The sequence below is a fragment of the Leucoraja erinacea genome, chromosome 21 (assembly GCF_028641065.1).
Source record: "Leucoraja erinacea ecotype New England chromosome 21, Leri_hhj_1, whole genome shotgun sequence".
Taxonomy (NCBI): domain Eukaryota; kingdom Metazoa; phylum Chordata; class Chondrichthyes; order Rajiformes; family Rajidae; genus Leucoraja; species Leucoraja erinaceus.
Window position 1 is genome coordinate 31,274,585 of NC_073397.1, and position 20,668 is coordinate 31,295,252.

General features: G+C 40.9%; 1 protein-coding gene across 1 annotated transcript; it reads right to left on the reverse strand.

Moving 5' to 3' along the window:
* Positions 1-2,951: 2,951 nt before the first annotated feature.
* Positions 2,952-20,228, reverse strand: arfrp1 (ADP-ribosylation factor related protein 1). Its single transcript, XM_055652520.1, has 9 exons — positions 20,086-20,228; positions 19,079-19,168; positions 18,158-18,251; positions 15,497-15,584; positions 15,085-15,167; positions 10,242-10,323; positions 8,263-8,333; positions 6,182-6,282; positions 2,952-5,025 (listed from the first exon to the last, which is right to left on the reverse strand). The coding sequence occupies exons 3-9, from the start codon at positions 18,248-18,250 to the stop codon at positions 4,938-4,940; spliced, it is 606 nt and encodes a 201-aa protein (XP_055508495.1). The 5' UTR covers position 18,251; positions 19,079-19,168; positions 20,086-20,228; the 3' UTR covers positions 2,952-4,937.
* Positions 20,229-20,668: the final 440 nt, after the last annotated feature.

Genomic DNA, 20,668 nt, shown 5'->3' on the forward strand with positions numbered 1-20,668 from the left:
GTCAGATAGCATCTCTGGAAGACATGGATTGGCGACCTTTTAGGTCGAGACACCTCTTCAGACACTTCAGGGCACCACAGTAGCACAGCGGTAGAGCTGATGCCTCACAGCACTAGCGACCCAGGTTCGATCCTGACCTCGGGTGCTGTCTGTGTGAAGAGTTTGTACGTTCTCCATGTGACCTAGTGGGTTATCTTCAGGTGCCCCAATTTCCTACTGTATTTCAAGGACGTGCAGGTTTGTAGGTTAATTGTTTTTTGCAAATTGCCCCTTGTGTTTGTGACGCAGAAATGGGAGAACATAGAACTAGTGTATGGGTGATCGATGGTGGGCATGGACTTGATGGGGCGAAGGACCAATTTGCACGCTATAACTCTAAACTCTAAAATCTCAATCCCAAATATCCCCTATCCATGTTCTCTAGAAATGCTCCCTGACTCCCTGAATTACTCCAGCACTGCAGTTCCTTGTTTTTAATCAAAAAGAAGCTGGGCTGTAAAAACACTTGGGTTCATAGGTGTTATCATAAGTTGCCTCCACCAAAGACCCATTGAATGGTGAAAAGCCTCTGTCCATTCTATATTGTTGTAGCATTCTATGAAGAATCATATATACTTTATATTATCTGTATACAAAATGAGATGTGAGATAAATCATGACTTAAACGTTGAAATAATTGATGCAAAATTGTGAAGCCTGCTGCTAGGTTATCTATATTTATATTTATAGATATGTTATGATGGTGCATTTCAAGAAATCCCAAATAAGGATAAGATATCTATTTTCATATTCACTATAGTTGTAACTGCTAAATCATTCACTTTTACATGTCTGTTTGGAAGAAGTTTGAGTGAGGTATGGCCAGTGATTAATACTGACTGAAACTAGAACAAGGTTGCAAAGCCAGCATACCATCAAGTGTCCCAACTGTGTGAAGGAACTCTCGAGACTGGCTATGATTCTGTGAAAGGCATTGTAGATAAGGATACCCTTGTTTATCTGCTCACTGCATAGTGATAAGGAAATAACAACACATGGTATTTTGCAGTTGCTAATTTCAAATAAGTTTTGGGAACATTCCGTGCTATGTTATTTCTTGTGGATTATATTTTTCAATCGAAACAATGTTTGAAGAAAGCTTTAATTTATTTTCAATAAACCTTTACAGCAATTCAAAATTATGCTGCTTTCTGTGTCTTGACTCGTTTTCTTCAACTGAAGTGGGCTCAGATTAAATTCAAACTTGAGCTGAGAAAGCCAGCGATTTGTCTTGTATCGTTCAGTTTAGTTTATTGTCACATGTACTGAGGTACAGTGAAAAGCTTTTGTTACGTGCTATCCAGTCAGCAGAAAGACAATGCATGATTACAGTTGATCCATTTACAGTGTATAGATACATGATAAGGGAATAACATTTAGTGCAAGGTAAAGGCAACAAGTCCGATCAAGGATAGTCCGAGGGTCATCAACAAGGTAGATAGTAGTTCAGCGCTGCTCTCTGGTTGTGGTAGGATGGTTCAGTTGCCCGATAACAGCTGGGAGGAAACTGTCTCTGAATCTGGAAGTACATGTTTTCACACTTATATACCTTTTGCCTGATGGGAGAGATGGGAGCAGAGGGAGTGGCCAGGGTGCGACTCGTCCTTGATTATGCTGCTGGCCTTGCTGAGGCATCATTGGGCATAAATACAGTCAATAGAGGAGAGGTTAGTTTGTGTGATAGTCCAAGCTGCATCCACAATTCACTGCAATTTCCTGTGATTGAGTGAGCTGCCAGCACAACAGGCTTGAGTGACTGAGCCACCAGTCCAAGAATCCATTCGACCCACACTGTCCATACTAGCCCTTTGGAAACCAGTCCCTTCAGCCCACAACACCCACACTAGCCCCCCCCCAGAATTAGTGGCAAGGTGGAATATTGTGTTGGGGGAATCAGCTCTCCCATGTGATGCTGGGACCCACTTAGTCCATGTTGTTACTTGTTGTGGATTATATTACACTAGATGCAATAAACTTTTAAAATAATTCATAATTGTGTTGTTTGCCGACTCTTTTTAATGTAGTGTAGTTTAGTTTACAGATACATCGCAGAAACAGGCCCTTCGGTCACTGAGTCCACACCGACCAGCGATCCACACACATCAACACTGCCCTACACACACTAGAGACTTGCCAACATCTTCTGCATTTTTTTATTTTTTTGATTGAAGGAAAATATCTTGTGTTTTCTATGTTGTCTTTAAATATCAGTGCAGTTTAGATTCACTTAGTTGATTGGTAGGATGACAGGGTTGGCATAAGGTAATAAGAAACAGGAGCAGAATTAGGCCACTCGGCTCATCAAGTCCAGTCTGCCATTCAATCATGGCTGATCTATCTCTCCCTCCTAACCCCATTTGTCTGCCTTCTCCCCATAACCCCGTGACACCTCTACAAATCAATTTATCCACAGAATACCACCTTCTGACCAAATAAATTCCTTCTCGTCTCTTTCCAAAAGGAACGTCCTTTAATTCTGAGGCTGTTATCTGTAGTCCTGAATACTCCTACTAGTGGAAACATCCTCACCACATCCACTCCGCAAGCCTTTCACTACTGGTGCATTTCAATGTGGGTCCCCCCCCTCTTCTTTCGTGTGGCGTGCACAGCCTAAAGTTGTTAAGACAACTTGTTCTATTTGATCTTCCGTTTGTGCACGTCGAGTTGATTGTATTAGTCGAAACAGGGCGGACCACGTGAAGGTTGCAATCTTCCACCCCAGGTTCCCCCTCATTCTTCTGAACTCCAGCAAGTACAGGCCCAGAGCCATCAAATGCTCATCATAAGTTAAACCACTCATTTCTGGGATTATTCTTGTAAACCTATGGAGGAGGATTTGAGTAAGATTTACCTCTTTCCAATGAAGTTTTAAAGATGGTCTCACAGACATTAAAGGCTCGGTGCATATTCAATATTGAATCGGACATCTTGAATCAAGAAGCATTTTTATTTGTTGAATACAAAATGGAATGCATTACATCTGAGATCACCGTATGATTGAGTTGAAGCAGGAACCCGGGGCTCACCACCGATCCTCTGGCAAATGGTGGTCCTAATTACAAGAATGCACTTGAAATCTCCTCCCATTTGTGGCGCCCAGGCTGGGTGAGGCTCTGTGGCCAGTTGGCGGGTTGAATTTGCCTCCGTGGCTGGGACTCTGAAACTCTGGCCCGGCCGGATGCGGCAGATCTATTCCCACAGCCGACTTCCCCAGCCAACTTTGCGGGCCGGTATCTCGGTGCCAGGGCAGCCTAGGTGGACTATTGGGACTCCTCTCAGAGGCAGTGACCTCCATTAGTCTGACAAAGGCGTAAACCTAGACAAGGCTCTGGAACTAAGGGTGTCGGAGAGAAAAGAAAAAAAGTGGTGGATCTGTACAAAAGAAAATATAAGAATCGGAACCCAATTTTGGCAGTCGATGCCATCCACATTTTTGGATCACAACTTGAAATATAAATATTAGTAGCGCAAATTAAAGTCTCAGGAAAGTATGAATGTAGTTTAGATATTTAGCCTCAATCCTTGTGATGAACCAAACTGAAAGAACAATGCCTTTTTCCAGGATCAGCTACACAATTTCAGTTGCATCTGTTCTTAATTGGACACAAAGAAAAAGGAAGTGTTAACTCCAATGTTTCAAACGTCAAAGACAGCAGAAAGATTTAAAAAAAAGTGCTCATTGCATTCCTGGGTTTCATCGAGTTCAGAGATTCACAAAGTGTTAGGATGAAGCGCTCAGAGAAATAATCTATTCAGCTTTTACACAATTTATTTAAAATATCTAGTCCATCCTGTTGCAATCTTATCTCGTGTACTCTGGATCGATTAATAGTATTTCCATTGCAATGATTTTGTTATTGTAAATTATCTCAGATCTTTCCTGGAAAATAGGTTAACCCTGTATATTTTTGTTTCTAAATGGAATTAAATACACCTGAAAATCAAATTACATATCAGGTTACATTGTAAAACATCATAAACCAAGATATGAAGTACCACTCTGATGTGAACCAATGTGCCCCATCTATTACTCAGCTTTTCCCTTGTTTTGACAGGCGATAAACCCATTTTGTCCCTTGCTGGACAAACTTTGATCAGATATCAATATCAGACGTTTATGGGCTGATTGGAGAAGACAAAGTTCGATTATATGCCCATCCCGCTATGATCCATACATGCTTCAGGAAAGGACTGCTGTATTGCAATTGAGTTTAGTTTAGAGATACAGCGTGGAGCCAGGCCCTTTGGCCCAACGACCTCCGCACACTAATACTATCCTACACACACTAGGGACAACTTACAAATTTACCAAAGTCAATTAAACTACAAGCCTGTCCGTATTTGGTGGGCGTGAGGAAACCAGAGCAGCTGAAGATAAACCCACGCAGGTCATGGGGAGAACGTACAAACTCCGTGCAGACAGCACTTGTAGTCAGGGTTGAACCCGGGTCTCTACCGCTGCGCCACCGTGACACCCATTGGGGGGGGGGGGGGGGGGGGGAATCTTGTGATTATTGATTATTGTGCTCCTATCAATATGTTGAAGTCATCATGAAGCTTCCTTTTAGAGCATAGGGGGAAGAAAAAAAAGCAAAACAATTGGGTGGGAGGAAAAACTTCTTTCTAAACTGGTGACAGCCATTATGATGCATTTGGACATATTACAATGACGTTCTCAATGCATGCAAAATAACACATGCAAAAAGGTACAGAAATCCACAAAGTACGAGGTGTTTGAAGTGAAAAAAACCCCACAAATATCAAATGGTAATTATCTTCAGGTGTGGTGTTACTTGTAAAAGTTGGAGTTCCACAAATCCGATTCCACCTTTACTTGACAGTTCTGATGAAACGCGATTTATAACCAGTCTAATATGGAGTGGTTTTATGTGACATCTTTATGTGATATCCTTTTGCCTTGGTGGTCTGTGAATGTTCCTGATCACACATTTGACCATCCATTCAATGCCATCATTTACACCTTGCCTGGAAGACAAAAAATGTTTTAGTCTAACAAAATTGTAAATAAAACAAAATAGTAAATGGACATCAACGGGATACCTTCAATTGAGAGAATTACAAGAAACTGAGGCATTTTGTTTATGACATTCTATTCAAATTATTTTTTAAAAAGCATTCAATTTGAAGTTAAATAACTCCCGCACCTCTCAAAGATCTCGCGGTATATTTAATTTTGATATAGCGCAAAGCGATTTCGACACCAGCTGCCTAGGGGTCATCGTTTGTTCTTCTTTAATTTGCCATTCAGACACATTTGAACATAGCTTTAACTAGAACTACGCTGAACCAGCACAAATGACAGAACAATTCTTTCAAAACAATAGGGTAGGAAATGTTCCTACGTATATTTAGGAGCAGTTTTAATTGTGACAATTTAAAATGAGTTGAATAACAAAATAAGCTATTTTAGTTAAGTGCTTAAGTTGTGATTCTAAGTCACTGCTGTGTCCAATAATTTCAGAAGCTGGTGGAGAGATGTCCAGATGACACTGTTCAAGGGCGATGAGAGTTTACTAAGTGCGACCAGAAGTGTCCATACAAGGTAAAGCAACTGGCCCCATAACACTCTGGAAATTCTTGTGCAAGGTGCAAAAAATATTCAAACCTCTCATTCTTAAATAATTCAATCTAATACTTAACAGGCATGTAGTATCGATTTATCTGCTTGAAATAACCTCTTTTTATAGACAATGCATTCCATTAATTTATCACCTATTCCTTTTCTCCAGAGATGTTGCCTAACCCGCTGACTCAATCTAGCATTTTGTCTGAAGAAGGGTTTAGAGAACAAAACTTCACCCATTTCTTCGCTCCAGAGATGTTGCTGGTCCTGCCGAGTTGCTCCATCATTTTGTGTCTATCTTCGGTTTAAACCAGCATCTGCAGTTCCTTCCTCCACATTTTGGCATCATATTTGGCATGGACACTGTGGGTTGAAGGGCCTGTTCCACTGTTGCATGCTCCATGTAGACCCATTTCATTATATTTCTATCACAATCTGCCCCTATGCCTTTCAACTCAACACGATCCATCTCATATGAATCTACACACTTCATATAGCGAGGGTACGCACTAATGTCCTCAATCTCAATTTCACATTTTGTCATGAATGAAGACTTACCCCGTAAGGGCAGAACATGGCTGCACCAAGCAGTCTCTCTTCCCTATTTTTGGAGCACAGTCACTGAAAGCCGTCTTTATATCTCCAACCGCGAGACAGGTCTACCAGTCATAGGGAAGAACAAAAACATTAATGATAAACTAAGCGAGCTCACATTGCCAAGAAGAGAAACAGTAAGAATCGCACAGTCAAATCCAATATAGAGCGAAAAAAATCTGTACCATACCCATGTCAATTATAAACTAACAAATTAAAAGATTGAACAAATTCCAATTTTAGTATTCACTAGACCAAGTGGGACCCGTTCCCTCAATGTATCTTCCACCACTCACTCATAGCTCCCAACTGCGCAAGAGCAGCTTATTTCCCCTCCTCTCTCCCCTCACCTCTCCCTCCCCTTTCCCCTACCTTCAGTCATCCTCCCTCCATAACCCCTCTCCCCTCCCTCTATCTCCCTGCTCCTCCACTCCTCACCTATACACTATCCCACTACGCCACTAAACACAATGTTTAAATAACATTTCTCCTCCTCCCCTCCCTCTCCTTACAACAATGCAACAAATCTCTCATTGCACTGGGTGGAAGAATGTTGACAGGCAGTTTATGTAAATGAGATCCCATTGTGACGCCATAGCTGTTAACTGCTAGTGAAGATAGAAGACAATTTTCTCGTGGGATTTTGAAAAATGGAAATAACTTGTAAAATATAACAATCTAAACAAAACTTGATACATTACACACAATGATAATGGTGAGTAAGGTGGTCCAAAAATTATAGCACTATTGTGTACCGTTTTGGCATAATTCAGGTCGACTACGCTCACACACACAGACAGACTCACAAACAAACTAGATGAGAGTTTTAGTAATATCTAGACTCCCACTTAAAATGAAAAAAAAAATTACATTCATCAGAAAGGTGGCAAAAACACATCCATGCACAAATTGGTTCAGTTCACGATGTGCAAAAAAAATTTGCTTACAAAGTTACTGCTCCCCAATATGGTGAGGGAGCAAGTCATTTAATTCAAATGCAAGCATTCTTCGCTATTTAGTTTTAAGTTTATTATTGTCACGTGTACCGAGGTACAGTGAAAAGACTTGTTTTGCATGCTGTCCAATCAGATCAGATAATACTATACACAAATACAACCCGGTCAAACTGGGTACAATGGATAGAGCAAAGGGAATGATACAGAGTGCAGAATATAGTTCTCAGCATTGTAGTGCATCCATCAAAAAACACAGAAGCATGAAAGAATAATGGAATTCTTTGTTCCTGTTTGTTGGATGAGAATAATTCTCCAAACACGCTCTGGAAAGATAATCTGTAGATGGCTAGTGCATGTGCCTTTAACATAGTGACCTCACCACCACTAACCACTCCCCCTATTAGATGTATAATTGCAACCTCCCCACCTATAGTTCTCTCTCTAGCTCCGGTGACAGACCACGTACAGCTAGAACTGTAGTACTTGTGAACTGTTAATAAACAATTAGTAAAGACACGATGTGTTGGTGAGACTTCTTTACATGGTGTCAGAAGTGGGATACGAACCCACGCCTCCAGTTGGAGACCAGAAGGAGGAGGAGGTGGCGAACAGCACACCCGGTCTGGCAGGCTGGTTAAGCCGCCTGTCCGGTATGGGGATTTCGCTTAGTTGTTTAACTGTTTGTTTACCTGCTTGTAGCGCATGAGACGTGGTCGCTTGGTCACTACTGTATTGCTTTGTTTCTAAGAGGAAGGATGTAGATGGCTAGTGCATGTGCCTTTAACATAGTGACCTCACCACCACTAACCACTCCCCCTATTAGATGTATAATTGCAACCTCCCCACCTATAGTTCTCTCTCTAGCTCCGGTGACAGACCACGTACAGCTAGAACTGTAGTACTTGTGAACTGTTAATAAACAATTAGTAAAGACACGATGTGTTGGTGAGACTTCTTTACATAATCCAAGGGTCTTAACAGGTCTACGCGAAGCTGGGTAGTTAAAACAAATATTACTACTTCAAAAAAATGTGCACAGCATAATTAATTAAAATAAAATGCAACTAATTATGACAATAGGAAAAATACCTCGATGTCCTGTTTGTTAGCCAAGACCAACAACGGAACTCCATCTAGCACCTCACTTGTGATCATTTTCTCTGTGGTAACAAAACATTAAAGGCATTTAGAGAAGTGAAATTTAGCAAAAACCTCAGCACATTTGCAGGATCTCGTAGTGGTACTAAAATTTCTAAAACAAGAAAAGGAGATGTTATGGCACACACAAGACTATAAGACACGGGAACAGAATTAGGCCATTCAACTCATAAAGGTAGAGTTGCTGAGTTACTGCTCTGAAGACCCAAGTTCGATCCTGACTACAGGTGGTGCCTGTACGAAGTTTGTATATTCTACCATGACCGAGTGGGGTTTCTCCGGGTGCTCTGGTTTCCTTCCACATTCCAAAGGCGTAGAAGTTTGTAGGTTAATTGGCTTCGGTGAAGATTGTAAATTGGCCCTAGTGTGTGGGATAGTGCTAGTATAGGGGATTGCTGATTAGTGCAGATTCAGTAGACCAAAGGGCCTGTATCCGAGCAGTATCTCAACTAAAGTCTGCTGCGCCATTTAATCAAGGGCGATCTATTTTTTCCCCTCAACCCCATTTTCTCCTGCCTTCTACCCGCATCCCTTGCCATGTTTACTAACAAGAACTCAAATCTCTGCTGTAAAAACCCAAACACTTCATCCACCTATGATGCCATTTCAAGGACTATGCACTTGTACTCCTCAGCCCCACGGCCCTACTATTCACTGTAAAAGCCGTCCCCTTGTTTAATGTCTAGAAATGAAACACCTTGCGCACTTATCCTAATGGGAGTACAAAATTGACATTTTGCAGATTTAACAGAGGCATGTTCCTAGAAAGTGTGATACCTGTGAACAAGGACCTGCCTTCAAAAAGTAAATATTATCTTGGGTGAGGAAGCAGAATATGTCGCAATCTACTAGCAGCTCAAAAACTGACCAGCCATTGAAGTGAACCATCGGTACAGTCAACGGACTAAACCTGATTATTTCTGAAGTTCAAACATTAATGACCATTCCAATTCTTCAATTTAAAAAAAAGATCATCAATACACTTTTTGGGAAACGGGTCTTGACTGTCAACTCTATGCCTCTCATCATTTAAAACGCTCCTAACAAGTCCACTCCGCCTCCGACCCTCCGGTGAAACAAATATCCAAGGTTGTCCAATCTCCCCTTGAAGCTAATACACTTTTCTCCAAGCAGCATTCTGGTAAACATTTTCTGCCCCTTTTCTAAAGCATCTATATCCTTCCTGTAATGGTGTGACCAAAATTGTACACAATTCTCTGAAAGCAAACTAACCAACAGTTTTATAAAACTGCAACACGACTTCCTGACTCTTGTATTCAAAGCCCCAACTGATGAAGGCAAGCATTCTATCTACTTTATTGCACTTTCTATTTGTGTTGCTACTTTCATGGAGTTACATATGGACTTACACCCCAAGATCCCTATGTACGCTAAAGATTAGCAAGATCTTGCCTTGAACTGTATACCTTACCCTAACGTTTGACTTCCCAAAGTGCAACACCTCGCTTGCTCAGATTAAACTCCATTTGACACTTCTCTACCCAGTAATTATGTCAGTAATTGATGGGAAGAAGGTCATCAAAAGAATCCAGCCAAAACCCACACTTTGGCATGGGAGTTTCCCTGGCATATTCCCCAATGCCAGTGTTAGATAATGACCAAACTTTCATATAAAGCTACTAATATTAGAGCACAGTCAGGAAGTGGCTTGTAATTAGAGTAATTTCACATACATTTGTAGGAATGTAGAACTTACTGGCATTTGAATGGGTGTGGGGGGGGGGGGAGAACTAATGAACCATTTTGGTGGAAATCTGACACCACAGTAATTCTCCAGTTTGCCAAAATATTTCATTCATTCACATTGTCCACAGCACAAATAGAAATATAGAATCATTAAAAGATGTTTACTTGCAATTGAGCAACAGTTTTCATTGTCTTGTACTTACCAAAAGCTATTTTTGATTCAGATAATCTTTCTTCATCGGTTGAATCAATGACATATATTACACCATGGGATTCTGCGTAATACTAAAAAAGAGAGTAGGTCATAATATTGCAGAGTTTGCTGAGAGTATACAGATGATGAGTCTTTGTAACCATTGTATTAATTATTCTTTGACATTGCTCAAAATGGTTTGCAAAAACCACCGCCTTACAATATTTATAAAATTCAACATGTTTTGGATTACAGAGTAATATTGAAGTCAGTGTACATTCCTATGCCATATTTGTAAAAGCAGATGTAGGGAACACAGGGAAACAAATATTTGACTATTATAGGAGACACAAGGAACCACAGATGCTGGAATCTAGAGCAAAACACTAAGTTTCAATGGGTGAAACAGGATCTGTGGAGGAATTGGATAGGTAACGTTTCGTGTCAGGACACTTCTTCAGACTGAAATGTCAACTGGCCATTTCGTCCACAAATGCTGCCTGCCCGCTGAGTTACTCCAGCATTTTGGACTTTTATTATGATTTTCTGCAGCAGTTGGCAAATTATATTGTCAGGTAAAGCTAGGAGAATAAGCATGTGTGCGAGAGAACAGCATGGCAGAGAGAGCAAGAATGAAGGTTGTTTGTGGTGCTGTCAAAACTACAATAATGACCACCTGCAGATTGGGTCAACAGTGGACATGGGTCTTCAGTATTACACCAGATTATGCTGGGTAGAAGATTTCAGATACGACAGAGATAACATTTCCTCAAACAGCAAATGGGGCCGCTCAGGGGCGAAGTGGCAGACTTGTAGCCTTACAATGTCAGAGACACCGGTTCAATCCTGACTATGAGTGCTGTCTGCATGGAGTTTGTACATTCTCCATGTGACTGTGTGGGTTATCTCAGAGTGCTCCAGTTTCCTCCCCACATTAAAAAGACATGGTTAAGTGGGCTTCAGTAAATTGACCCTAGCGTGTAGGATAGAACTAGTTATGGGGTCATCGCTGGTCGGTGAGGACTTGATGGGCTGAAGAGCTTGTTTCCACATCATATCTCTAAAATCTAAACTATTTCTGTATTTGTTAAAATCGAAGCAAATACTACTGACAAAAGGCTTTAAAAATGCTCCATCCTGGACCCCAATTCATTTTGTGTAGGAAGGAAAAGCAGATGCTGGTTTAAACTGAATATCGACACAAAATACTGGGGTAACTCAGCAGGACAGGCAGCATCCCTGGAGATCCTCTCTAGTGATGCTGCCTGTCCCGCTGTTACTCCAGCATTTTGTGTCTATCCCCAATTCACTTTGATATTTTTGTATTTCCCTCCCCGCCCCCTAAAACTGTGCAAGGATAAATGTCATACCATAGTCAAAGTGAAGGATATTTTCCATGAATAAAAAGAGATTGGCATGCATTTAAATTGATTGTAAGATACAGCATGGAAAGGCCCTTTGGCCCATTGAGTCTGTGTTGAACATACATCACCCATTCACACTTGTTCTATATTATCCCGCTTTAACATCCACACCCGACACACATGGGGCATTTTTCAGAGGCCAACTAACATTCATGTTTTTGGAATGCGGAAGGAAACTGGAGCACTCGGAGAAAACCCATGTGGTCATATGGAGACTACGTGCAAACTTCACATGGACAGTCCTATGGCCAGGATCAAACCGGCTCACTGGCACTGTGAGGGAGCAGCTCTACCAACTGCACCACTGGAGATCTATACAGGATCTATGGACACAGGTGAATGCAGATGTTGATTTACAAAGAAAAAACACACATAAAGTAATGAAGTATCTCAGTGGGTCAGGCAGCTTCTCTGGAGGACATGGATAGGTGATGTTCCCGGGACTCTTTGGACCAGTTATAGTACGAGAGAGAAAGCTGGAAGAAAGGTTGGGGAGGACTACCCCAGGTAAGTGATGGGTGGGTACAGGTGAGGGGAGATTTGTCAGCAGGTGGTTGGTCAAAGTCCAAAGATGAAAAGACTAAAGGCTGTGAAACACGGAGAGAAGATGAAGGGATGTAGGCGGCATTGTGGGCAACGGAGGCAGCATTGTTGAAGAAATAGATGCGTAGGCGGCATTGGATACATTCAGGAATGAACATGTAGGAGAGGAAGGAGGAAGAAAGAGAGGCAGGGGCAGTTGTTTGCAGGCTGATTTATCATTATGTGCCCACAGCTGAAATCTTTGCAACATCATCAGATTAAACTGCAATTATTTATTCACCATTACATGTTTTACATTGAAATGGCCAGACTACTATCAAAAACATGGAAGTGTCTACACAATGCAACATATTTATTTGTAAGAAGGAACTGCAGATGCTGGTTTAAACCGAAGATAGACACAAAAAGCTGGAGTATCTCAGCAGGACAGGCAGCATCTCTGGGGAGAAGGAGTGGGTGACTATTGTTCTTTATGTCTCCAAATCATCGTCTATATATCTCTCGTTTCCCTTATCCCTAACCAGTCTGAGGAAGGGTCTCGACCTGAAACATCACTCATTCCTTCTCCAGAGATGCTGCCTGTCCCGCTGAGTTACTCCAGCTTTGTGTCTATCTTCAACATATTTATTTTCCTTTGCTAATGGATACAAGGGCACAGTGACCTCTTTTGTTCAAACCAAGCAACTGCATACAAATTGGTAGAAGTATTGACATTTTAAAAACCAAAAAAATCTGTCCAGCATATTTTCTTTTGAGGAAACACTCCAAGAACCACTGAAGTAAATAAAATCCCATAACCTCAACAGAGAACATGGAAGAGGACAGCACAGGACCAAGCCCTTCAGCCCACAATGTCCATGCCCAACATGGGGAAAGGTACACTTTGAATGCATGTGATCCATATCTATGTGCTTCCCCATCCAAAGGCCTCCTAACAAGGATGCCTTGCTTAGTTGGCAATTAAAGCAATTCCAGAGGCATGGATTGACCAAAGGCATGTCAATGTCACACCAAGCAACTTCATACAAATTGTCGGAAGTATTTCCTTTTGATTAAAAATATATATAGCAAAGATATTTTGGTTAGTTCAAGAAGGATGGACTGAAAAATTAAAACACTCACAACCCCATGTACTACCATGCTCAAAGCACTAACACAATCCCATGTAGCTCAAGGCTCATTGGATACAGTAAACCACAAGCTGAATGCACCTGGACCCCATGACTAAAATGGTAGAAGCTGTCAAATAACATTAGGAGGCATTCTTTCTCTTGTTGTAACATGGCGGACATTTGGCCCATTGATTGCATGCCAGCTCCCATAAGAGCTATCCTGTTCCTTCTCCTATTTCCATCTAATCCAGCAATGTATTCACTTTTACATGCCATTAACTCCCCATTGATTCATTTGTCACTTATTCATGCTTAGGGTAATATACATTTGGGCCATTTAATCTCCAGGTCTAGCTTTGGGATATGGGAGGAAACCAGAGAAATCACAATGTCACAGGGAGAAATTGTTCTTGTACTATGCATTATTTTATAGTGAATCACACATATAAGCCATCCCACAAACCCTCCATTGGATCATCTCACAGATTTAATTTTGCCAGAGAAAAAGGAACGCCAGCTCATTTAATTTTTTCCTGATTGTTACTTTAGCTTTGGTACCATCTTCAGTCTGGAGAAGGGTCTTGACCCAAAACGTCACCCATTCCTTCTCACCCATTGCCTGTCCTGCTGAATTACTCCAGCATTTTATGTCTACTACCATTTTCACAAGGTACTTCTGTAATGTGTCTGGTCTGTCCATATCTTTTTTAATGTGTGGATAACAGAATTGTGTACAACTTCGATTTGGATCAAAGGTTTGGTGCAAGATAAATATCTCTAGAAATAAACTGCCATTAAATGTTGTTTTTAGTTACTTCATTAAACATCAAGAAGATATTAGCCAAAGGATGCCTAATGTGTTATACCTATTCAAATAACATTTGATGGTAAATAAATGGTTCTCCCCTTCATGGCCTTGTGACGAAGGTTATCATCAAAGTTGTATGCTTCACTGTGCAGAACATCAGGTCCTAATTTTACACGAATCCTCGAACGGTTTGGCTTAAGATCATTAAAATTGGCTCCAAGTTAGAACGTGAAAAGAATCCAGACAGGATTCTAGTAACCATGGTTCTAAGTAACCACTGCTGGGATTTGTCTCATATGGATGTTGGATAAGAACGTGAGCAAGTTTGATTGTAACAACTTCCACAACTGGAATCTATCAACATTACACATCTGGTTGTCTACAAAGAATGATCACCTAATACTTGATAGCTATTTAACATTTATTAATAAATCACGGTAAAGCCACAAATGCCTGTGGAGGCCAAGTCCTTGGGTATTTTTTAAAGCAGAGATTCACAGGCTCTTGATTAGTAAGGGTGTTAAAGGTTATGGAGCAAAGGCAGGAGAATGGGTCTGAGGGAAAGATAGACCAGCCATGATTGAATGGCCTAATTCTGCGCGGAAACAGGCCATTCGGCCCACCGAGACTGCGCTGACCAGCGGTCCCTGCACACTGACACTATTCTACACACACTAGGGATAATTTACAATTTTACCAAAGCCAATTAGTTTACAAACCTGTACGTCTTTGGAGTGTGGGAGGAAACCGGAGCACCCGGAGAAAACCCACGTAGGTCACAAGGAGAAAGTACAAACTCCATACAGACCCTTGGTCGGGGTCTCAGGCGTAACAAGGCAGCAATTCTACCACTGTGCCGCCCAAAGCAACTTAAGACAGCAGTTTAAACAGTCTGCTTTGCAGCATGTTTAATTTTTTGCCTTGAACAAAATCTTTATCATATTTTAAGAAAGGAAAAATGAATACCTTGTCCCATAATGACTGGAGTTCTTCTTGTCCTCCAAGGTCCCAAAACATGAGGCGTGCTGAGCCAACATCAATGGTGCCAACTTTAAGGAACAAAAATTAAACTGTTTTATGGTTATAAACCAGTGTGTACTAAAATAAACACCACAAAGATGACTTCAATAAAATTGGCTGTTGCTATTATATTGCCCTTGAGTGGTACCGAATTCTGCTGAATTTCTTTGACAAGATCCCTCATCGTATTAAAAAGATTTTTCTTTAATGTGTACATTTTCAACTTTGTTTCTTCTGTATTTCAGCCAAAATTCTAAGCCATATGTTTCAAACTCTAAACATAGCCACAATCCATCAACACGAACATGCTGGATACTTTTGGAAAGACATCAGATATAGACATAGCTTAAAAACTTACTGTTTAAGCCAACTGTAGTGGTGATCTTTGATAAATTCATTCCTTTGTAGTTTCTGCTAAATTTAGTCTTTGTCTGTTCCAGGAAGGTCTGCTCATTTTGGTCAAAAGTAAAGAATTATATAACAGTAAAGGTCAAACTCCACAGCATTAAAAAAAACTTGCAAAATCTGTGAAAGTATTGAAAAATATGATAAATGGCAACATCACATGCAGCGGTAAATCTATATATTATTTATATATCTGACAAGTGCTTATTCATTTGATTATAATGTCATCCCAGATATCATATATTAATAAAAAAAGAATGTCATTTTCAAACCATACACTTTTTGAACACATTTTAAATCGACACGGTCATTATTACCTTTTGTTTTTACACGAAGGTTGCAAGACCATATAAAGTTTACCCATTATGCAGCTAGCTCCATTGAATCATATCCAATTCATTTTGCAGTACTGAATTCCATCTGTTGCATTTGTAGTGCATTAGTTGGATTACTCCAATGCTGATCAATATCAGCCATAAATGAACTGCAGATGCTGGTTTACAAAGACACAAAGTGCTGGAGTAATTCAATGGGTTAGGCAGCATCTCTGGAGAATGTGGATAGGTAACGCTTCAGGTCAGGAAAACGTATGAAGAAAGGTCCTGACCCAAAACCTCACCTATCCGTCTTCTCCAGGGATGCTGCCAGACCATATAAGTTACTCTCGCACTCTGTCTTACATCAGCAGTAAATGATATCTGAAAAAGTTCCTAAACTGTTACAGCTAAAAGTCTTTTGAACTTTTTTTGGCAATGAGACATATAAAGTTGTCAGATTTTGGATTTGAGTTAGTATGCTGAACCACATGCATTACTTTTCCATAACTAAAGAACACAAACCATTCACATTGGTATTATCCTAAAAAAGCATTTATTTACTTCCTTCTTCTGGATGAGTTTTCAACAATTTCTTCTTTCTCCAGCAGGTTATCCATGCAACATATGCCAGTCTAAACAAAGTCCATCTGCCTACACATGCCTAATTCTATTCCCTCCCTGTACATGCATTTGTCAAAATGCCTTCTAAACATTGCTGGTTGTCTGCATCTACCACCTTCCTTAACAGCACATTCCCCTGGCACCTATTCTCCTCCATGCAAGAAAACATGCCTTGTATATCCCATTTAAAGTTACCCGTTCTCACCTTAAACCTCTGTCCTCTAGTATTTGACATTTCTATGCTTCTCACAATTTTATATACAATCAAGTTGCTCCTCCAAAGTCTAAACTGCACATAATACTCCATATGTGACCTAGAGTTTTATACAGTTGCATGTTTTTATACTCGGTGTCCTGACTGAAGGCACGCATGCCGTATGCCCCTCTTTACCACCTATCCACTTGTGTTACAACTTTCAGAGCTGTGGCCAAACCCCCAAACTACCCCTGTACCTCAATGGCCCTAAAGGTTCTGCCATTTACTGTATACCTTCAGCTTGCATTCAAGATGCATACTTGTATCAATTAAATTCTGTCTGCTATTTTCGTAGCAGACTTTTCAACTGCATCCTTTCCATGCTATCGACATCTCCACCAATGTTCACATCTGCAAAACATACTAATCATCTGCCTATATTTTCAATCAACATTAAAAAAATGTATCAGAAAAAGCAGAGGTCCTTGCAGAACAAAAATTAGTCAGAAAAATCACCCCCACCCTCTGTCCTCTATGATTAAACCATCTTTGGGTGAAATTTACCATGGATCCAAGGGCATCAACAGTAGGCAGGAGAATGGGGCCGACAGGGAAATGTAGATCAACATTGATCGAATGGTGGAATAGACTTGATAGGAGCAGAATTAGGCCATTCGGCCTATGTCTTTATGGACCCCATATGACTGAATCTTCCAGACCCTCCTACAATGAGGAGTCTTGACAAATGCTTTACTAAAGTGCAGCAGGGCACACATCCACTGCCCACTGCTCAACAATCATCTACACCACATCATCAGGAAACTTAATCACATTTGTAAAACAGTATGCCCCAACACGAGTGTATACTGATTATCCTGAATAGGCGAGTGCTTTCACAAATGCAAGTCTATCCTGTCCCCAAGAAACTTCCACTTATGAATAACATTCCAGATACCCAAGTGGTGAAATGTAAAGGCAGAGCAGCAACCAGGGTGCCAGCTAGTTACTGCAAACATCACCTGGCGAGATAATGTCAAACATTGGAATTTCAAAATGATGAGATAAAGGATTATTGGAGTTTTACAGTGCCACCAATTCTCACAATACTCCATAACAAATGATAAAAAAAGTACTCTGTATGCACATAACGCAAAAGTGAAATTTCCAGCTTCTTTCCAGGTACTGATTAAATTTTGACATTACAAAATCAGACATCACAAATATCATTAAAACAAATTCCAATAATTCAGCAAGACAAAAACATGCCATTTACAAACTAATGTAGTGATTCGTTTTGACATGCGGCACTTCATAAAGGGAGAGGCATGAGATATGGTAAAGGTGCAAAAAGATGAAAGTATCTGCATGCAGATGCAAGAGTTATTAATAAAACAATCAAGATATTCATTACCACTTTATTAACCAGTCACAAAGTAGATTAAATCAAGGACAAGCCAAGAGGTCACAGATATCACCTTACAGTTTTGCCTGCATTGTCCAATCCTAGAATAAGAATGCAGTATTCATCCTTTTGGAACATGTACTTCCACAGCCCAGACAGTAATGTATACATCCTGTAAAATAAAACAGCTCTTTCAAATATTTTCATTGCAAATAAATAAGTTAAGACATCAGGTTGGGCGGCACAGTAGCGCAGCTCGTGAAGCTTCTGCCTCACAGCGCCAGAGACCTGCATTTGATCCCAACCTCGGGTGCTGTCCATGTGGAGTTTGCACGTTCTTCCTGTGATGGTATGGGCTTCCTATGGGTTCTCCGGTTTCTGCCCACATCCCAAAGACGTGAAGGTTTACAGGTTAATTGGACTCTGTAAACGTCAGCCTGGTGAATACTCTAACATACTTCTTACAGATACACTAGAGAAAGTATCCTGACTGGTTGCACCATGTTATAGCAATTCCAATGCACAGCAGCGCAAGAGGCTCCAAAAAGTGGCAGACTTCGTCCATTGCTTCACATGCACAGTCCTCTCCTCCCTAAACGTGGCGCTGCTTCAAGGCAGCGGCATCTATCATAAGGATCCCCACCATTCGGGCAGTGCCTTCTTACTGTTGCCACCATCGGTCATGAAGCTGTTGCTTATTCAAGTTAAGTGGAGCCTGTTCCAATGTAACCCTCTTCAGCTAGTGTCTAATTTGCATTAATTTTAATGTAACTTCCAACTGTAGGTTCAATCTGTTCAACCTCAATAATTCCCATCACACTCCAGTTCCACGAGCTAAAGCATCACTCCACTCAGCCCTCCCAACCTCCCCTCACTGAATTAGATCTCCTTTTCACTTGGATCTCCACATCATAGTCTCTTCACTGCTAGAAAAATAAATGTTAGTAAAGAGAAAGAGCTAAGATAGGACAGGATAGCTATTGTAATTTGTTTACTTACTCAGCATATAGCAGACAAGGCTACAGAAAATGATAGAAGTCTGCAGGGCACCAAATCAGTCAGAAATGTGTGAAAACATTCATGTAAAATCTGGTAAGGAAGGAATATAGAATTAATCAGACAAATAACAATGAGATTAGTAGTAGATAAAAGTCTTTAGAACAGACAAAGTACGGTATGATTGATTGCTCCAAAAGATTCTCAGCTACTAGAATCTCCAAGATAAAAATGGAGTCACTTAACCCAACTTGCCTATGCCAACCACGATGCCTGCATTTGGCCCATATCCCACTACACATTTCCTTCCATGTACAATGGTTTCTTTATTATCACATGCACCAAGGAACTGTGAAATACTTTATTCGCATACAGCTCAGCAAGACTATCACCAATATGTTGTTAAAGCATCTTCTATTCTGTTCCATTATGTCAGGTTTCTCACTACATCATACTCTTTCACCCAGCTTAATATATAATACTGGACTCAGATTCTGTGCAAGGTTATGCACTTTGTCTGCCTTTCCATCACCCATGGACCATTAAATGTGTAGAAAGGAATTGCAGACGCTGATTTACCAAAGATAGACATGAAAAGTTGAAGCAAACTCCGGAGATGTTGCCTGACCCGCTGAGTAACTCCAGCATTTTGTGTCAATGGGCCATTACATCCCAGGCTTTATCGGCCTTTGATCCAGATGCACCATGTAATCTTAATTAGATGTGCTACATCAATAAAAGCATCCAAGAAGATGCATTACATTTCATTCCAACTCTAAAGAATGCCGGAGACGTCTCAAGTCCCCATGCAAATAAAATGATAGAATTTGAGGGTTTATTTCTGACCCTGAAAGCATTAAAACCTAACCAGCTGGCAAACTTCTGGTGCTCCTAGCTGAATGGAAGCAGCTCCAGCTGCAAATATATATATAAACACTACCTCTTGCACGATTCTGAAGGAAACAGCAAGTTCTTCCTCCAAAGTAACACTTGCAAAGAGCAGCTCTTACCTGTTACCCCTCTCTCTCCATTTAAAATACTTTGATTCCCTCCTCTCTGGCTGAGAGCGACTCTCCACTGAGTCCAGGTACATCCAGGCACCACCGGAAGGACTAGTGCCCCGTGGGCCTCTGGACCTTGTAGTTTTTCCCGCCGTGTCTACGTGAATGAATCGGCCTGTAGAACTACAAATCCCATGCTCCCCCGCGCGGCGGCCGGGGGGAGGACATTTTCAGACACAATTTCCCTGATGTGGGACATTGGATGGTTAAAAACAATTGGATGGCAATAAAAGCAGGAAGTAGCAGTGAGCCAGGCAGCATTTATTTGGTTTTATTGCTATAATTATCTCAGAACCATTATGAACAGGATTAAATGCTGCATTTAATGTTCAGATACAATGGTATTCCTGGATCTTACTGTTAACCCAGTCCCACCACTCTCATGTTGTGGGAAGGAACTACAGATAGACACAAAATGCGAGAGTAACTCAGCAGGACAGGCAGCAACTGTGGAGAGAAGGGATGAGTGACGTTTCAGGTGCTGGTTTACACCAAAGATGGACACGGAATTCTGGAGTAACTCAGGCAGTAT